Below are 19980 nucleotides of genomic sequence, written 5' to 3' on the forward strand. Positions count from 1 at the left end.
GTTTGTTTAGTTTGGGTTTTGGCCTTGCATTTTATGCAACTTTGATGAGTATTAATTAATTTGTTCAAATAAATTGAGTTGGTTCTCTAAGCCTTAAGGGCATCATTCACTCGCCTCCAGCATTGCCATTATCATTTTGGTTTTCGTTAGTTTGCTTTCTTTCTTCGCGGCTTAGTTTGGTTTGTCTGCATGAAGTTTGGAAACTCATGAAATGTTTGGAGGTGTGGACTGTAGAGCATGCATATATACCTTGAGGTGTAGGCAGAACAAAACATAATAATGAAGAAGATAAATGGCATTTGAATTTTATCTCAAGAGGAGAAAAAGAAGAAGATAATTATGAAGCTCTCAAGACACTAGAAACATGCAGGATATCATCGAGCAAAATCTAGATTTTTCTTCCATTTTTTGTTTCAATTGAGAACCCAAACATAGATCTTCTTTTACTAATAATCAATTGGCAGAACATGCAATACGCCCTTCTAATTTTATCTGTCCAACCACCCTTTTCTACACAACAGCCACCACAGGATTCCTTCGATACATGAGCACGTTCCTTATTAATAGACATAATTAAACAAGAACTTATCACTAAACTTCCCAAAAAGTGCCAGTAAAGGCAAATTTTCTAGCAGTGCTCAAAATCCATTGGATGGAGGCCTTTTCCGCTTAGATCCTTTGCAACTTCCTCAGACCTATGCTTTTTAATGGTCGGCATTTGTACGAGTGAAAAGTTCCAGTTATATTTGTTTTGTTTGCTGTACTTTGATAATGATTTTGATTTATACCAGTGAATAAGCTCCTCCACTGAAGCTATTTGTTTGTTCTGTCTACTGTACTTTGATTTCATTATCAACGGGGCAGGGATCTCCTCCAATGGTCACGTAGGTGACCATCTGAAGTTGTAAAGAACGTTTTCCGGGTCACCATGTTGAGAAGATTCGGACACTCTCCCTATCTTCGAACTTACAAAAGTCTTCCAAACAAGCCACTCAACCCTTACATTCACCTTTTTCTCTAGACTAGTTACATTTAAATATTTAATATGGCCCCACGAATTGGCCCAATCCGAAACGCACTTAACTTAAATTGATGGCGAGTTGATTGCTCTGCAAAATGGTACAAATACATATATATATCTTTACCTTTGCAGACGCCTCATGAATTAGCCCAGTAATTTTTTTCATTCTATCTTTTCAGGTTTTTTAAGACACAATTTCTTGAACTACTTCTTCAGGAGTTCGCAATCACAATCCAATGGCTGATCATAACTCGAGAAACAACCTACGACTCCACCGCATGATAGCAAGCTTCCGTGAGCAATTCACCAGTCTTTCTGCAGGTAGCCACTCCATAGCCCAGTAGTCATTTTTTTCATTCTTTCTTTCCAGGTTTTTTAGACACAATTTCTTGAACTACTTCTTCAGGAGTTCAAAATCCAATGGCTGATCGTAACTCGAGAAACAACCTACGACTCCATGGCATGATAGCAAGGTTCCGTCAGCGATTGAATGCGGCCTACATCAATATAAGATTCCGCATTTCCAACTTGTTTCAAGCAGACCAAATCCCTGCTGCCATTTTCCCCCACGCCGCTTTTGCTTTTACGCTTCTTGCCATCCTTGGCCTTCTCCAGGTGAAGTACCAGGGGAATGACAAAACGCCATTTGACTCGCACCCCATAACCATTTTTCTTGCCATTACTAGTTTGCTAATATACGGCTTTGCATATGGCATCCAACTTTGGCTTTCTTCTGCTCGCTACAATAGGATAGTGAGTGAAGCAGTTCAATTCTGTATGTTTTGGGCTGCCTCTCTTTCGATAGCTGCCACTGCATCATTCTTGTTCCCTGACTCGGTCAGGCCTTTCCTGTTTCTGTTCTACTTCATCACTTCAGCAGGTGTACTGCTATATTGGGTTTATAAAAGATTTAACGGAGAACGTCGAAAGTCAGGCGATGGGTGGTGGGGGCGCAGCCAACAGTTCTTCATGACTGCCTGGCAGCGCTTGGCTAATCGCTTTACTGAACCTCGGCAAATGCTTCCCCTCTGATCACAGACTTTCTCCTCGCTTGGGATGTCAATTACTGCAACTAGCTACAGAGTTTATTAATTTGTATACCTTTATATTACGCAGATGCATGTTTGGGGGAGTTTATGAATTTGTGCACTTTTAAGGAGGTTCGAATTCAAAACCACCCAATTACAAAAAATTTTAAAAACAAAATTACACAGATGGTTTATGTTTCTCTTCGTTCTGAGGAGTATTTTGATATTTCTGCATGTAATAAGTATGCATTGTTAGTCAAACTGTTTGAAGATAGAAAATTAGAGTTCAAGAGCGTAATTTGATATGTTAAACTAAGCACCATGAAGATGCAATCTAACTGGAAGTTCATAATCTAAGAGGAGAAGAGGATTGTTGACTCATGAAATCTGCCTTTTCTCCAAAAGAATTTTTTTTTTTTTTAAAAAAAAAAACATAATAACAATTGGGAATTTGTGTGCAACTGGAGATGACGGCATATAATCCACGCTACAAAGTTACAATAGATGGGAAGGTATCCAGTGTACACAACAGTGCACATATCATTTCCAATTGATTTCTACGTGCTTCCGTCCTGAATTGATTTCTAATTGGTTTTTTCTTTGCCCTTTTTAAAAAAAAAAAAAAATCAATTAAAGTACGTAGTTCAAATATACCACCGGTTAAAGATTCAATATTTAAAGGAAGGAAAAAATTCGAAAAATAGAAACTTAGTATATATAGTAATGGAGTATTTTGGTCTCTTAAGCAATAAGTTACGGAAAATAAAGGTTTAAAGATAAAAGCCTTGATATACACTATAGAGGAATAAGTTGTAATTAACCCTTGATTGATCCGAGCTTCCGTCCTGAATTTGTACCTAAGTCGGATGAAAGATAAGTGGACATGCCACCCACCATCCCAGCTTAACTTGGACACAAAATCAAAAGATACATAAATCCAAGATGAGGAATAAACTCAAGATGCCCGCAGTCATGTCAACCCGACAACCCCCAAGAATAACGAAATATTTCTCCCTGCCCTCACTTTTTGTTTCAAGTCAAGTCTTGAGCTCGGGTCCGGACCACGGGCAGCAACGGATTGTTTCTGGCAGTTATGTGCATTTTGCACAGCGCGTAATTTTGTGTACACATAGTGTAACTTATTTTTAACAGCGTATAACTTTATAACAAAATTTTGTGGGTTTCACACATATTGTTAAAATCGAAATACAAGATGAAATTTGGGCTGTATAAATTTTTTTGATCAAATCTTGACCGTAAACTGCTCAGGAACTAGACTGTTACTGCTCCATTTCCGCTCGAGTCCCTGTCCCTGTAGGGAAACCCACCAAGCCAATCAAAATCCAAATGTCTCATTCTGGAAAGTGATAGCTTAAAATGTGCGTGTCTTATATACAGGTGTAAGCAAGAGATGCACCACTAAGAGCAACTTGCATGCGAAGAGGACGACAAAGGTCGCATGCCAGCAAGTAAAATTACTCGGAAGTTGCATATGTATCCTGGTTTTGACAGCATACTTCTAACAGCGCAACTCCTAAACAGGGTTCCCATAGAAAGCTTGACATTTCACTATTCATGTCCAGGTGTCGAAACTTCAGTGCAGCAGTCCCACGATGCTTTTGGGCATGGCAGAAAACTCCTTTCCAAAGATTATTCTCTATTTTTCTTGCCTTAAAATCCTCCAACATTTGTATTATTAGTTGCTCTGCATGCATGTTACCAAATGCACATTAAGATTGAGCGATAGTAGTAGTAACGTGCTAAAAAAACATTATTGAGATGGAGCAACAACAGCAATGATTACTTATTAGCTAGGAGATTTGTGTTACTGTTTTGTACCCTCCTAGGTCACATGACATACCAAAATTGGTAACTTCAACCTTTGGTGGGATTTTCCAGGTAGATACTTTTGCGCTTTTTCTGTCCATTTGTGTTGCATGCGATGTTTATAATTATCAAATAGTAGTGTTTATTTTACTTAATTAATAATTTACAGTAGAAAAGCGATTGATTTCGGATCAAAACTTGGTAAACCCGATCCGCAATGGCCCAAATTATGCTATACCAAAGATCCAATAAACTAAATTGTGCCACCGTTTAGTGAGATGGTATTATCCAAACTCTAGTAAAGTATTTGAGATAATTTTGTGAAAAAATATTGTAAAAATCAGATCCACCCAAATATGACGCCTTGATTCTCAATTCTCAAATTGGAGGTATATGTGTGATATATGTCGTTCTACTCTGTTCTGCACTTCTGCCAATGATGATTTGTATTCATGTTGTGCTCAAAAAGACAGCCCTGAGTTTATGTGCAAGAAATGGATGTTACTTAGAGCCTAGAGGTCCAGTTCCAGCTAAACTTGAACCGGTTAGTCGGCATTCAAAATGCAAACGGGTCTATCGAAATAACCCAAACTGTTGAGCAGGGGTATTTATGGAAATTAGGACATAATTAATTATGGGCCACCTGAGATATTTACATCTGTCTCCTTCCCTGCTAAGCAAACTAATGTTGATCAAGGTGTTAACTTGTAAAGGATTCCCCAGCATCCCCACAAGCTTTAGCTTTTCTGAAGCCACGTTGAGCTACCAATTGCTTTGTGCCATGTCAGCAATAGACGACCTGCTAATGGCTTTTTAAAATTTTACCAATGAATTCGCTGCCAAAAACACCCTAAGACTTGAAGAAATGCACAAGGTGGAGTCTTAATGGCCATATTCCATTGGCCCAAATTCTCACCTCTATTGTATCAGTTGTTTTTTTTTTCCAATTTGATTTAAAATCGTGCAACCTTTTATATTTATAGACAGATATATGGATCTTTGGAAGTTAATGCTGGCTCTTTGGTACATATAAAAAATATTTTCAGATATTTCTTTTTACGAGTTAATGCATATTTCAAGGCATATCAGTTGAATCCTTGCAAAATTTTCCGAGATTTAAACTTAAGACAAACAGACTTGTTCCATATAACTCGGTATAAAGCCTAACTGTAATATAGGTTGGAAGAAATTTGCAGTAATTTCTCCTGGAGCATTAAACCATTTAGGTATCAATCAAAGCCCAAGCGGTGGATGTCCGACGAACATAACTCCGTACGGAATATCGGATTAATTTAAGACGCAATGCAACAGGGGACCATGGAGGCTGAGGGAAAAAGGGAATATTTGACCCACAAGAAGGGGGAAAAAAGGATGAGTTCATTGACGATCTATTCTACTTTCAAGAAAGAGGATATAACCTGATTAAAACTGTTCACGAGACTTCTGCACATTTTTGAGATTGTTCGTGTAAAAGAACGCAGGAAGATGCAGAATCCAGGCTAGCTTCTTGTCTGAGCAACCTATGCTTTCTTAGGGCCTCATGACATGGGGTGAAAAATTCATGCCTAAGAGCTTCTTCCGCACTAATCCTCAATCTTGGATTCACTGTTAAGCACTTATCCACGAGATCAAAAAAAGATCCTGGGATAACCTCAAGGAAATCCGGTCTTCTATTGTTGTGTTTACACCAATCTTGGAGTTTAATGGATGGCAAGGATTTTATGTCCAATAGACCCTGTTTTTGAAAAGGTAGGCATTGAATAGATAATAGAGACGAGAAAATCAGTAATGAACCAAAAAAGTTTAGTGAGTAATACCGCAGGAAATGAGGATTCCCGACCGTGTAGCTTGGCCACTTCCCACAGATCTTCACTGCCCCTCAACTTGGCAATCTCCTTGACATTCCTGTTTATGACAATGATAATGTAGCTAAAGTTACTTTTCATGAAACTAGGTGCACAGCCAATCAATACCCTTTCAAAGTATGAAGAAATCTTACTGGTCAGGATCGCCTGCAAAAGGTGTCCGTCCAGCCAACAGGTAGAGTAAGGTCACCCCAGCCGACCAAATATCAACCTTAGGGCCTTGATGTAGGGATCTGAACAATACCTGCAGAAGATTCATCATAAAGCACTCTCACAGGAAAACTTGACAGAGTTAAGACCAAAAGTACAAGAGTAATCAGGCAACAAGCAAAGTCTGAGGAAAAGTTTCTGTCACAGAAAAATCATGATAAACAAAGGGCTGGCTAAGAGGCAACACTTCCCCGCTTTAGGCAAAAAGTTATCCACTCCTGCAGCTAATAACAAAAGTTGCAACTTACCTCTGGAGCCCTGAAGCCCTTTGTGCCGACACAGGGACCTTCTCGTTTATTTTTTCCATCCCCTGAAACAAACAAATAATAAGACTACCAAAGAACCAATCATATGTTACCTCAAGTTAGTGAAGAACTTAGTGTGATAGAACACCTTTATTCTTCAATACTCCTGCACCGCCAACAACTCCTCCAGCTGAGTGCAGTGGCATTGGAGTTATGTAAAGAAATTTCCGATCCACTTTTGCAGGAGTTGCAGCAATCCTCTTTCTCTTGGAAACAGGAACATTTGCTGATCCACGGTTTGCACCCTGCAATGCTTCCTGCACCAGGTTGATCAGTTCCTTCCTACCTTGGCTTGGTAGAGGTTCTCTGAACTTCTCTGCGGATAAAGTTTTGGTGCTTGTTGCTTCCCTTGCCGAGGTTATCCCAGAGCCATCAGCACCCTGACTTTTGATTGCACTTCTACTGCCTACCTCAGCACAATGGTTAGAGTTTTGAATCTTCTTCCTCGTGTCCTTGGAGATTAGAAGGGGCTTTAATACTTTTCCTTGCTCCCGGTTAGCTAATTCCACAGCTTTTGGAGTCAGGATTTTCCTGCTCTTACTAGGTGGAATAGAAATGGCACGAGAAAGAGGAACGCTATTTAAGCTCACATCATGGCTCAGCTTAGTTTTGTCTATAAAAAAAAAAAAATTGCCTTTAATCATGTATTATAAAAAAGAGCAGCTTACTAGCACAAAGATAAAGTGAAGCTAAGATAGAAAGGCAAACAAGCTTGTTGGAAGATTAAGAATGTGCACGATTCTTTTGTAATTTTTTATCGTCTTCAGTTTACTCCAAACAAGATGTCCTAATAAAGGAAAGACCCCCAGTATGTTCCTGAAAGCAATAAAATAAATGTGAAGACGAAAAAGTGAGAACAAACTCACCTGCAGTGCCATATTTTTGGTTCAAGTCCTGGTAAAGGGGAATACGCATAAAAAAGGGTGAGAAAGAAATTCAGGCTTAAAAGAGGGAGGAGGAGATTAACCAAAAGTATCATGAAAATTCAAGCAGTAACTACTGACCATGGCCAAATTAAAATCAATGAGATAGCCTTTACAAGCCTTGCGATTGAAAAGAAAGTTGCCAGGTTTAACATCCCTATGAACAATGCCCTGTACATGCAAAACAGATTATGAACCTGCCTTTGTTCTTAACAATTCAATGCAACTTGCGAGTATATGCATCTGAGTTACTATCACCTGCTTATGTAGACCAGCAAGGGCTCTGAACATACAATAACCATACCACTGAAGCTCACAAACATCTATGTCTCTCTTCAAGACCTTACAATTAAAAGAATGTAAATTAGGAAAAACGAACACAAACAAAAATAGTGTGAACATCACTAGTCAAAAAAAAAAAATTCAAAAGAAGGTACAAATCACCTCAGGCCGATCATGCTCAACGTGCTCCAAGACAAGGCAGTCAGAATCCCCATTTTTAAATGAGCCTTCATATTTAATTACAAAGTTCTTTCCCCTGAACCAAATGTTTGTTTAACAATTCAACATTGAGCTGCATAGGGATTTATTTAATACTGAAACTTTTATAAGAGCTCTCAGTATAATTACCCAAATCGCTCCAGCATCTTCAGCTCATTATGGACGTGATTTCGATTAGCATTAACATGTGGACCTGTTTTTACCAAAAAAAAAAAAAAAAGACCAGTTTAAGCATGGTCGAGCATCTTCAAAGTAACTATATACGAGTGCCTCTAAAAGAATATAGTGACTATAAAGTCAAGACAGAGCATATTTTATGCACATAGGCACACATGGCATACAAAACAAATGCAATTGCCCAATTGAAATGCTTAATACATATTAAAAGTCTCATTGTTATTATACTTTCAGAAATGTTTCCATGCTGCAAACTTGTAACTTTGTTAAAAGATCTGAAACAGTATGCATCTCAGCAAATTAGTGGGTCAAAACTCTGTTTAAGCCAGTAGCAAAGAAGCACCGGGTACAACTTGTATGCCCTATGGCGGAACCAACAAACAGATTCTGCACCTACATTTGATAGCAAATGTGACTCCATCACTCTTCCTTCTTGCCCTGTAAACTGTGCCATAACCACCTGCAGGTATCGTTACATAGGGATCAAACAAATATGAGAAGTAATTTTTTTAAAAATTAGATAGGGAGAAATGTAACTGAATCCTTACAAACTGTCAAAACCAAATAAATACCTGAGCCCTCTTCTTCTTCCACGATAAAAGGTTCAAAGTTTGGTAGCACTCTTTGTTGTCCCTGCTCCTAATTAGAAAGCATGGAATATCTTTAAACTATGAGGATACTTCATTGACAAGTCAACGTAATAAGTGGTTACAAACAAATATTACCAACAAGCTCACATGAGATGGATTAACAGAAGGTTCCCTATTTTTATCTAAATTTTCCTTCTTTTCCTTCACATTCATATCTTGGTGACCATAATACTTCATGTGCTGCTTCATCGGGATTGGTTTCTTATCTGTTCTTGTTTGCAGCTTCTGTAAAGGAGAGCAAGCAGCATTAGCATTCTCTAAAGTCTTGTCTATGGAATGGAGCCTCTGACTCGGTGCTTGCTTTTGATCAGTCTTCGATTTATGGGAGATCTTGGCTAGTGGATTCTGACCAACAGAAAGACCACTTGCTGTCAATGTAGCCTGACTATTTGGAAGCTTTATTACCTTTTCTTTTTCTATAGATGGTATCATAGAACTGCAGTCCTCTGATATGTTTTTTAGAAGCTTATCCTCTTGTAACCCATCTATTTTATTCATAGCAATCAGACAATTTTCATCATTTGCTCTGTGTGGCTCTTCCTGATTGCTTTGCATGAATTTTATATCTTCATTCCCACTTTCACAAGGATCAACAACAGGCACCACTTCTTTTTGTGAATGTTGCGTCTCTTGATACAATTGTAACCTAGATGTTCCGGTGAATCTAATTTTTCTGAATGAACTTTCTTCATTTACATTGTCTTCCATGCTTCCAAAGGGACTTTGCAACATAGCAACATGATTCATCTCTGAAAAAGGAACAGCTTTCACCCTGTGCTCTGATATTGATGGCAGGAAATTTTGGCATCCACGAGAATCAAGAGAGTCAAATTGACATCCTGTTCTTGATGCGTAGTTGACTTCGTCCCTATTGACAAAAAAATCTGTTACCTTTTCATTACCATATCCAGTTTCCCCTATATTAAACTTTGGCAGTTCATCACTAGAATCGAGTAATAAGGATGTCCTCAACATTGCTTTCTCCAGTTCAAGAGCATCAAATGCCACTGCAGGTGGCTCAAAGGACTGCAAAGTTATGTCTCTGCTCATGTTACCATCAGAAAAATATGCCTACAAATTGTTGGACAACACAGGTACTATAAATCATTCTGCTAAACATCTAGACCAGAAAATGGAAAAGGAAATCAATTAAGATCGCATATATATCGACGAGCAATGGAAGTTCACATGAAAACTTATTTAATCAGAATTCTAATGGATGCCAACTAAAATCCATGTTTGAGATGTAATAATGAATAAAGTGAAGATTTAAAAGTTACCAAATAAAAAATGGACAAGCAGTATAAGAGAATCACTAGCAAATATGCCTTAAGGAAGCAAGAAGCAACGAGCAAACACAGGCACCAGCTACCTATTAGTTTCCCTTCTTTAATCATTGCATGAGCAGCTAAATTCCAGAGAAATTTTGTGAAATTATCAATGGTACAATAATTTGGATAGATTTGTCAGTTAAGTTTAACTGTCAAATCTAGAGGATTTATACTGACTCAGAACCAGTCAAGGAACAGGGAACAAGTTAAGCTACTTAAAAAAAAAAAAAGGAGACAATCGAAAAGGCTCAAAATTACCTGAGTAGAAGCATTACTGACCACACTAGGCAATCTCAACACCACCTTATCATCTTCCTTTCCTGCAATTCAAAACAGAACTAGAAATTAAATCAGGTAAATTCAATTTGAATAGGTAACAAAATGTTTTAGTATCCTTTTTTTATTATTATTTTTACCGTCAAAATCATCGGAAACAGCTCTCCTTTTCCCCACCTGCAACTTCTCATTCCCCATCATAAATTTCTTCCTCTTCTTCACCATTTGTCCTCCCTCACTCCGTTGCCTCTCCCCATAACTACTTAACCGTAAACCTAACTGAAACCGCGGCAACAAATTCAAACATATATCCGAATTCGCGACAAATTGCGAGATTGCTAGGTATCCGACGGAAGAAAAGGTGACGAAGTAATTAGGAGTTAAAAAAAGAGGAGAAGTGGGGATAAAACAGAGAAATTCTATCAATTGTGGAGTAGTATAGAAAAGCGTGGTTATGCTTGCAAGTTCAGTTGGCCGCGCCGGCCGCCGGAGAGACAGCAAGAGAGAAAAAATATGCCAGGCCTTTTCTGAGTCAGTGGTGGAGGCGAATGTACCGAGATGCAAACTCAGGTGCGAGTTTGTTAAATCGGTTTGGATTTCCATTATTAGTGAAGATTGAGTCTCAGATCTGATTTAGAAGTTAAGAGGTTTGTGTTTGAAAAAAATGAGAACTCTTGTGTGTGTGTGTGTGTGTGAGAGAGAGAGAGAGAGATGTGAAGGAGAGGGGCGGGAAAAGGATTTTTTGAGAAAGTAGGGAATGCTGTTTTTCCCGCGTTATGGGGAAGGATAGAGATTTGTTCTACGTCGTCGTTTTGTTGTGGACCAAAGAGATGCAGTTTATGGTGATTAAAATTTGAAAGTCTTGTTTTAGGTGCAATGCAAATGACCTAAAAATTGTATCACGAATTTGTAATTTTAGTCTTAAAAGATATATTTGAAATGGATTTCTATGAAGTTGAATTAGAAATAACCCAAAATGCCATCAAAGCTGTCTAATTAAAACCAGTCAAAGAAAAAGATAAATTGATCATCGCCTGAGCGTTTTCTTTCCGCTACCTCTCAGTATCAAGCAATGATTCAACAATTTTTCTTTTTTTCTTTTTTCCTTGTCTCCTATTTTTAGTATTAAATTGGTGATGGCCCAGTTTGGGGAGTATTTGATGTTTGTCTTCCAGCATTTGAATCGACTTGCTTGGAGAATTTGTAGGAGACGACTATTCAGCCACAGCGGAGCCCAAGTAGTCCAAGAAATTTACTAGAGGACTCTAGGCTCTTCTTGGATTTAAGAGTTTTTTTTTTTTGAAAAATTGTTTTTGACTTTTAAATTTACAGTAATAAATTCTAAAAATAATTTAAAAATACAATGCATTTCAAATAGACTCAAAAAATAAATAAATAAAAAATCCCTTCTTTCTTCTTCATCGATCGCCCACAACGACTGCCAACCACCATCACACACCACTACTCGCAGCCACCTCCCCTTCTTCATTCTTCCCTTCTTCTTCCTCCTTCCCCCTTCCTCTTTTCCTTACCTTTCTCCTCCCTTTCTTCCTCCTCCTCTCCCTTCCCCATCCTCTCTCGCAACCCCTTCCCCTTCCCTCCTTTTCTTTCTCTTTCCTCCCTTCCGCCACCCTCTCTCAAGTCTCTCCCTTCCTCCTCTTAATGAAGTCAAAAAATTTTATTTTTCCTCTACATTACATACATGATTCCTCATAGCTCAACCTCAAATAAAGGTAATTTTAAATCAAGTTATAGTACAAGTATTTTAGCTCAAGTAGTTGACTTAACTTAGGTGTGTAAATGAGTCTTAACAAGTGGAACACTTTAATATTCAAGTTTGTTGGATTCTTTTAATGAATTTAAATCATATTCGATTTTGACTTGTTTAGGCCCTGTTTGAATTGCCATTTCTGTCAGAAAATTACGTCGTTTTCCGTGATCACATTTCCCTATTATCTTTTTTCCTCACATATATCAAATTGCTACAGTAATTTTTTCATGAAAAATGACGGGAAATGCAATTCAAATGGGAGTTACCGAACCGAACTCAAACGAGTTTTTTATTGAACGAACTCAAATTGAGTTCGAGCAGTTTGATTTTCACTTATAAATATTTTTATACTAATTGAACTAAATTCGAGCTTGACTTGATTAATTGACGAATTAAACTCAAATAAACTCTTACCAAATTAAATTTGATTCGAGTGTCAAGTAGTTTGATTCGTCTTTTAACCCTAACTCAACTCGATTCCACCCCTTGTTCAAATGCTAAAAAAAAATAACTCCTCTGCATTTCCACTAATTTTCACGCTGTTCAGTTCCAAAACTGCATATGTCAACCTGCATGTCACCTATTCGATTTTTTTTAGCAATAACTTGTACTACTTGGTTATTAAAAAGCAGGAATTACTTTTTCGAGCGCACCTTATTTGAAACTGGGTGTAGTGTAGTATTATTATATTTAAACCTCAAATCCACCGGGCGAAGGTCTTCGCCTTGTTAAGAATCATTCACCTGTGCCGTCTTACATATGCGAACACCAGAACTCCAAGAGCTAAGAATCTTTTCATTATTTATTCGATCATTCGCTTTAGGGTTATTCGCACTTTATCCCCTTTAAGTATAGGCCGTTTCTCACTTTACCCCCCAACGTTTGTTTTTCCTCAGTTTACCCCCTCCGTTAGCAATTGTACCGTTAAAAACTTCAAGATTTCGAAATTGCCATACGAAAAGGGCCGTTGGTTTTAGCTGACCAAAATGCCCCTCAATGGTGTCTGATGCTTTTAGCCTACTTTTTCCCTCAAAGAGCCGTTGGTTGGTTTTAGCTGTTGGTTGGGTTCTATAAAAGGTGGTATTTTGCAGCCAATTTTTCTCATACATTTTAGCAAATTCCAAAGTTCCTAAAATTTCTCTTTGTCAACCAAAAGCATCATAAAATGTCACAAAGTGCTTCAAATAATGTTGAAAGATCACCCCAAAAAATGTGTGGATGTGGTAAAGAAGCACCATTGTGCACCTCTTGGACACTTGAAAATCCAGGAAGAAGATTTTACGGCTGCTCAAATTACAATGTAAGAATTTTTCATTAATAATTTGTTAATATTGTCTTTAATTTGGCTAAGTTAGAAAGAGTTTAAACAACTTTTTTTTTTTTATTTAGAATCGACGTGCATGTGGGCACTTTTCATGGGTAGATCCTGAAGTTTGTAGCAAAACAAAAGAAGTAAGTGCAATGCTGCAATCTAGACTGGTGGAGCAAAAGGAGAAACTAATGTACTTGCAAAGGGAGCATGAAAAATTGAAAAGCAGATATGAAGCCTTAGAAACAGGGATGTTGCTGCGATATGTTTATTAGTCAAAGAAGAGGTGTGGAAAGGTGGGGGAATAGGAGGTGTAAGTGATTGTGGCCACAAACGGTAGGGAAAATGTGTTGGATGGGCACGTGTAAAGGTCTTTTGTGACCTAGAACCCAAAGACCTGTTGGGCGTTGCAGTTAAGCAGAAAGGGGATAGGAAAAGTTGAGGGGATTGCAACCGTAAATGTGAAATGTGGGGCTCTTTTATTCAACAACGGGTTTATTTTTATGTTATCCGATAAATAAATTAGAATTTAAGGAAAATGGGCACTGTGTGAGTATAATGAACGAAAGTCATAAAGAACTGGTATTTTATTCAACAACGGGTTTAAATTTATTTTTAACCAACAAGTAAATTTCTATTTAAGGCACCTTGGGTACTGTGTGAGTATAATGGACGAAAGGCATAAAGAGCTGGTCTTTTATTCAATAACGGGTTTATTTTTATTTTATCCGATAAATAAATTTCTATTTAAGGCACCTTGGGTACTATGTTATTGTAATGGAGGAAAGCCATAAAAAACTTATTTTTTATTCAACAACGAGTTAAGTTTTATTATATCCGATAACCAAATTTTTGTTTAAGAAAAATGGGTACTCTATTCTTATAATGGACGAAAGCTTTGAAAAGTGGGGCTCTTTTATTCAACAACGGGTTTATTTTTATGTTATCCGACAAATAAATTAGTATTTAAGGAAAATGGGTACTCTGTGAGTATAATGGACGAAAGTCATAAAGAGCTGGTCTTTTATTCAACAATGGGTTTAAATTTATTTTATCCGATAAATAAATTTCTATTTAAGGCACCTTGGGTATTCTGTGAGTATAATGGACAAAAGGCATAAAGAACTGGTCTTTTATTCAACAACGAATTTATTTTTATTTTATTCGATAAATAAATTTCTATTTAAGGCACATTGGGTACTATGTTGTTGTAATGGAGGAAAGCCATAAAAAACTAGTTTTTTATTCAACAACGAGTTAATTTTTATTATATCCGATAACTAAATTTTTGTTTAAGAAAAATCGGTACTCTTTTCTTATAATGAACGAAAGCTTTGAAAAGTGGGGCTCTTTTATTCAACAACGGGTTTATTTTTATGTTAGCCGACAAATAAATTAGTATTTAAGGAAAATGGGTACTCTGTAAGTATAATGGACGAAAGTCATTAAGAGTTGGTCTTTTATTCAACAATGAATATATAAAGAGCTGGTCTTTTTTTTTTTCTGTCCCGTGCCAGATGGAGGGAAATTTCCCTCCATTATTCCAGGGTAATTTTGGAAACTTGCATTTCATAAACCAGCATATATGGATATTTTGGGTTGTTCAATATTTTCATAAGGATATTATTGTCTTTTCAATATTCCGTTTATATCCATTAGAGTTGACTGTTAGTTTTTGGGGTAGACTGAGGAAAAATAAACGTTGGGGGGTAAAGTGAGAAACGACCTATACTTAAAGGGGATAAAGTGCGATTAACCCTTCGCTTTATCCACAGCCCTTTTTTTCTTTTTTATGCATATCATTCCGACATGGTTACATGCATGACGCGATTGTCATTTTTCTCGTCCAATGTGATGTGACTAGGACCTTTTCTCTTCTGATTGCATGCCATTTTCCATGGCTCTCCGCTCTTTGTGATCCCCGTCTTTAAAGTTTTATCTCCCATCTGATATGCTCTCCACCAATCTCCCATCTGATTTGATCCCCACCAATTCTTTCTCTTCATATTTCATGCTTACCTGCTCCACCGCGATGTGTGACGTGACTTCTAATTGTTCGGATTTGGCTCCTCTCCAATGAATTATCTCTCCATTGTCCACAGTGTACGTTTCAATGAATGACATGCATCTTTATTTACTAAAAAGGATTAAGATCATTTTAAATTTGACTAATCCTTACCCTTATTAATAAATGAAACATATGTCGTTCATCTAGATGTGCATTGTGAGAAATATAGAAAGAATTTACTGGAGATAAGCCAAGTCCCTATTTTTCTCTCATCCATTGTGATCTATGTTTGCGACTAGGGGTGCTATCGAGTCGATTTGAGTTCGAATAGCACAATGCTCGAACTCGACCATAATCAGTGCTACTCGAGGTTGAATGAGTTTATAAATTTGAATTAAAACTCGACTCGACGTAATGGAAATTAAACTCGAACTTGACTCGTTTAAACTCGAGTAAATTGTAAGTCTTATAAACCTTTAGCTATTCAAGTTCAAGCTCGAGTTTGTCTTTTCTTATTTTTAATTTTTTACATTTTAAATTTATCATATTACCATTTCATCTATCACTTTTTTTACAGAACATTATTTCATATAAAATTATTAAAATACGAACCCATAATAGTCATTCTATAATTAAAATATATACTATATAACTAATATAAATATTTGATTAAACTCGTCGAATACTCGAATAGTTACTACTGATGCTCGAACTCGAGTCATAGCACGAAACGGATAGTTCGAATTCGAATTTAGTAAAACCGAATTCGAGGCAAGCTTTTGATCAAGCCGCTCGCAAACTACTCATGAGTGGCTTGGCATGCCCACACCCCTAGACACTAGGATCGAACTTTCATAGCATGCCTTTGGACCTCAAATCTCGAGTCTTTTAGCGCTTAGGCATTCGTTGGTGATCCCAAACTGCACCTTTTTAACACTGTTTGGCAGGCCTCTTTTGAGAAAAATCCCAAGGGAATCCAGAGGCATTCTGCACAAGACTTTCACAGTGGATTCCTAAGGCATCTTTTGCACCACTCAAAGAATCTTCAGTCCAACAGTGCGGGTCATCCAGTTGAGAACATTTGTCCAGATGTGCGAAGTCTTCCAAGAAATTTGTTGACACCTTATATTGAAAATGAACCCCCACACGATTGATTAAGCCACCTTAAAAATGCATCTTTAGAATGCCACGACCGCTTCAGTCCACCTTATCAACTGGTAGTCTTCCTTAAAGCTAGTTAGACATATACTATATTACACTGCAAATGGCCCCACCTAATCTCTTTAAAATACACAGCTTACCAAAGATGAGTCCTCAAGAACGACTCCAAAGGAAGGAAGGTGAATCTGCAAATTCCCTCGATATGGCCCCACATGATTAAATAAATCCCCTTAGATATAGCCTTTTGCAGACCTGCAAATCCCCTCATATTCCAAACATTTTGTTCTTTCTTTCTTCTGAGGTTTTCAGAACTGGTAGATTCTTCTCCTCCTGCAGCAGGAGCTCACATTTCCAAATGGCTGATAGTGACCCGAGAAACAACCTACGATTCCATCGCATGATAGCAAGGATCCGTGAGCAATTGAATGCCGCCTACATCAATACAAGATTCCGCATTTCCAACTTGTTTCAAGCAGACCAAAGCCCTGCTCCCTTTTTCCCCCACGCCGCTTTTGCTTTTACAATTCTTGCCATCCTTGGCCTTCTCCAGGTGAAGTATCAAGGGAAGGACAAAACACCATTTGACTCGCACCCCAAAACCATTTCTCTTGCCATTTTGAGTTTGCTGATATACGGCTTTGCATATGGCATCCAACTTGGGCTTCCTTCTGCTCGCTACAATAGGATAGTCAGCGATATAGTTCACTTCTGTATGTTTTTGGCTGGCTCTCTTTCGATAGCAGCCACTGTATCATTCTTGTTCCCTGACTCGGTCAGGCCTCTCCTGTTTGTATTCTATTTCATCACTTCAGCAGTTGTACTGCTAGATTGGGTTCATAAAAGATATGGTAACAGAGAACAAGGAGAATCAGACAATGGGTGGTGGGGACGCAGCCAACAATTCTTCATGACTACCTGGCAGCGCTTGGCTCATCGCTTTACTGAACATCTGCAAATACTTCCCCTGTGACCGCAGACTTTTTCCTGGCATGGGATTTTAATGCCTGCAACTAGCTACAGAGTTTGCACTGACAAAGATGTTTTATGTATTCTCTTCGTTCTGTGGAGTATTTTGATATTTCTGCATGTAACGTGTATCCATTGTTGGTTAACTATTTAAAGATAGAAGATTGGAGTTCAAGAGCTAGCGTAGTTTGATATGTTAAAATAAAGCACCACGAAGATGCAATCTAAATGGAGTTCATAATCATAATCTTAAGAGGAGAAGTGGATTATCCATTCGTGAAACCTGCCATTTCTCCAAAAGCATTGGGAATTTGTGTACCAGTCCCAAGCGATTGGGAAATTGTGTACAACTGACTGGAGATGCTGGCATATAATCACCCACCACAAAGTTTCAACCGGAGATGGGAATTGTTCTTCAAGAAATACACAGTTATTCGGTCGGGCATCCAGCGTGCACACATAATTTCAAATAGATTGATGAACGGAGATGCCACCATCATCATCATGTAAAGATTAAAAGAGAGGTGTCAAAACTGATTGTCAAGCTTAATTTGGACCCCATTTATCCATAAAAAATAAGAAGATACACAAGAAAAGCATAGATGGATGGGGGTGAAGCCCAATAATCCAACTGGAGTGTTTGTTTTAAGTCAAGGTCGTAAGTAGGTGCGGAATGCTTATGTCTCTATCAAGCAAAGAAAGAAAACCCTCCCAACGGTTGCTGTCTCTATCAAGCAGGAAGAAACCCCCGCCACGGCCCCGCCCCACCAAATCTCAATGACATTGATAGCTTGTGCGCCTGTCTCTGTAAATTTACATGAAAAGAGGAAGTGAAAAGTAAAATTACTCGGAAGTTGCTCATGCATGCTGATTGACTGCGTAAGCTACGTTTCCATCAAAAAGCTTTCAGCTTTCAGGTTCCCAAGTGTCCAAAATCTTCCCCCCAATACATCCTCTTTTCGACGGTGGCTTTTGAGCATTGCAGAGAACTCTTTTCCGTTGATTATTCTCTACTTTTCTTGACTTAAGACCCTTCTGCTCTTCCTGTTACCAAATAATGCACATTAAGATTGAGCAATAGTAGTTGTAATGCGCCCAAAAAAAAAAAAATTAACAATTAAGATGGAGCGACAACAATAATGATTAATTAGCTGTAAAGTAGTATGGGATTATTGTTTTATACCCTAAGGTCAAATGACGTACCAAAATTGGTAGGAACTTGTACTTTTTGGTGGGATTTTTCCAGGTAGATCCTTTTGCGCCTTTTCTGTTGATTTGTTTTGCAGTCTTGTGATCTGATGTTCAAAATTCTCAAATATCATATCACTTCATTGACAATTCTTAGGGGAAATGCAATTGATTCTCGTCCTCATATTGGAGGTACTCTTATATATATATATATATATATATATATATTTCGTTGTACTCTTTTCGGCCATGATGGATGGGTTGTACTCATGTTCTGCTCGAAAAGGACAACAGCTTTTTCATCTGAATGAAAATTGATGTTGGGCTAAAGTTCCTGTTTCCGTTTTAAAATTTAACCAATGAATTTGCTGCCAAAAAACACATAAAAGACTGGAAGAAACACACGAGGTAGCGTCTTATTGGCCACATTCCGTTGGCCCAAATTCTCACTTCAACTGTATCCGTTGCTTTTTTCTTTCTTTCTTTTTTGAATTAAAATAATACAACCTCTTACCTTGATAGATAGATATGGAGCTTGGGAAGTTAATAACGCTAGCTCTTTACGAGATATATATAAAGGGAAAATTACACTTTATCCCCCTGTAGTATAGCTAACTTTCACATAACCCCCGTCTAGTTTTAAAAGTTATATATAAACGCTCACATAGTTTGGATTAAAGTGTTAAAGTGACGGACGGAAATGTTCATCCGTAATGGAACCTATGAAAATATCGAAATTACTCTTGTATAAAAACTAAAAAGGCTTAAGTGACTAAAATATATAAATATAATATGCATGACAATTTAAACCCGTATAATTTCATATTTTACCATATAAACCACTTATACTTTAGTGTTTTACCATATAATCCCCTTATAATTTTCAATATATATGCATAATCCCCCTGTGATTAATAAATAATTTTTAACTTTGCATATGGATATTTTTGACATTTTAGTTGACTCCGTTATGAATTACAAATTCCGTTATTTTGACACTTTAATCCAAACCATGATGGTGTTATTTATAGTTTTTGAAACCATAAGGGGGTTATGTAATAAAATACCAAATCACAGGAGGGTAAATTATATAAAGTTTAAGATATTTCTTTTTACGAGCTAATACATGCAAGGCTTATCAGTTAAATCCTTTCTTATGGCCTCATGTCATGACATTCATGCCTAAGGGCTTCTTCCCCGCTAAACCTCGACCTTGGATTCACTGTAAAGCACTTATCCACGAGATCAAAAAATGATCTTGCAACGACCTCAAGAAAATTCAGTCTTCAATTGTTGAGTTTACACCAAATCTCGGACTTTAATGGATGGCAAGGGACCAATTACGAACCTTAGGGACTGGAGGCAGGGGTCTGATCGATACCTGCAGAAGATTCATCATTAAGCACTCGTGATCACAAAATATAATTCCCACGTATTAAAGGGATCAAATGAAGCTAGGCAAA

The 19980-nt window shown here is 37.6% G+C and overlaps 1 protein-coding gene across 4 annotated transcripts; it reads right to left on the minus strand.

Annotated features, from left to right (window-relative positions):
- Nucleotides 1-5025: 5025 nt before the first annotated feature.
- On the minus strand, nt 5026-10600 carry LOC113781213. Of its 4 annotated transcripts, none has more exons than XM_027327094.1 (15): nt 10255-10600; nt 10097-10158; nt 8595-9578; nt 8430-8490; nt 8255-8317; nt 7810-7873; nt 7624-7717; nt 7438-7521; nt 7261-7350; nt 7123-7150; nt 6345-6869; nt 6200-6261; nt 5876-5985; nt 5694-5781; nt 5026-5611 (listed from the first exon to the last, which is right to left on the minus strand). In XM_027327094.1, exons 1-15 carry the CDS (start codon nt 10337-10339, stop codon nt 5309-5311), a joined length of 2703 nt encoding a protein of 900 aa, XP_027182895.1. In that variant the 5' UTR covers nt 10340-10600; the 3' UTR covers nt 5026-5308. The 4 variants fall into 4 exon arrangements, with proteins under 4 accessions (XP_027182895.1, XP_027182894.1, XP_027182893.1 ...); XM_027327093.1 differs by having other exon boundaries at nt 8430-8496; XM_027327092.1 differs by having other exon boundaries at nt 8583-9578.
- Between the last annotated feature and the right edge of the window lie 9380 nt (nt 10601-19980).

This window comes from Coffea eugenioides, chromosome 8, assembly GCF_003713205.1.
Source record: "Coffea eugenioides isolate CCC68of chromosome 8, Ceug_1.0, whole genome shotgun sequence".
In the NCBI taxonomy this organism is placed as follows: Eukaryota; Viridiplantae; Streptophyta; class Magnoliopsida; order Gentianales; family Rubiaceae; genus Coffea; species Coffea eugenioides.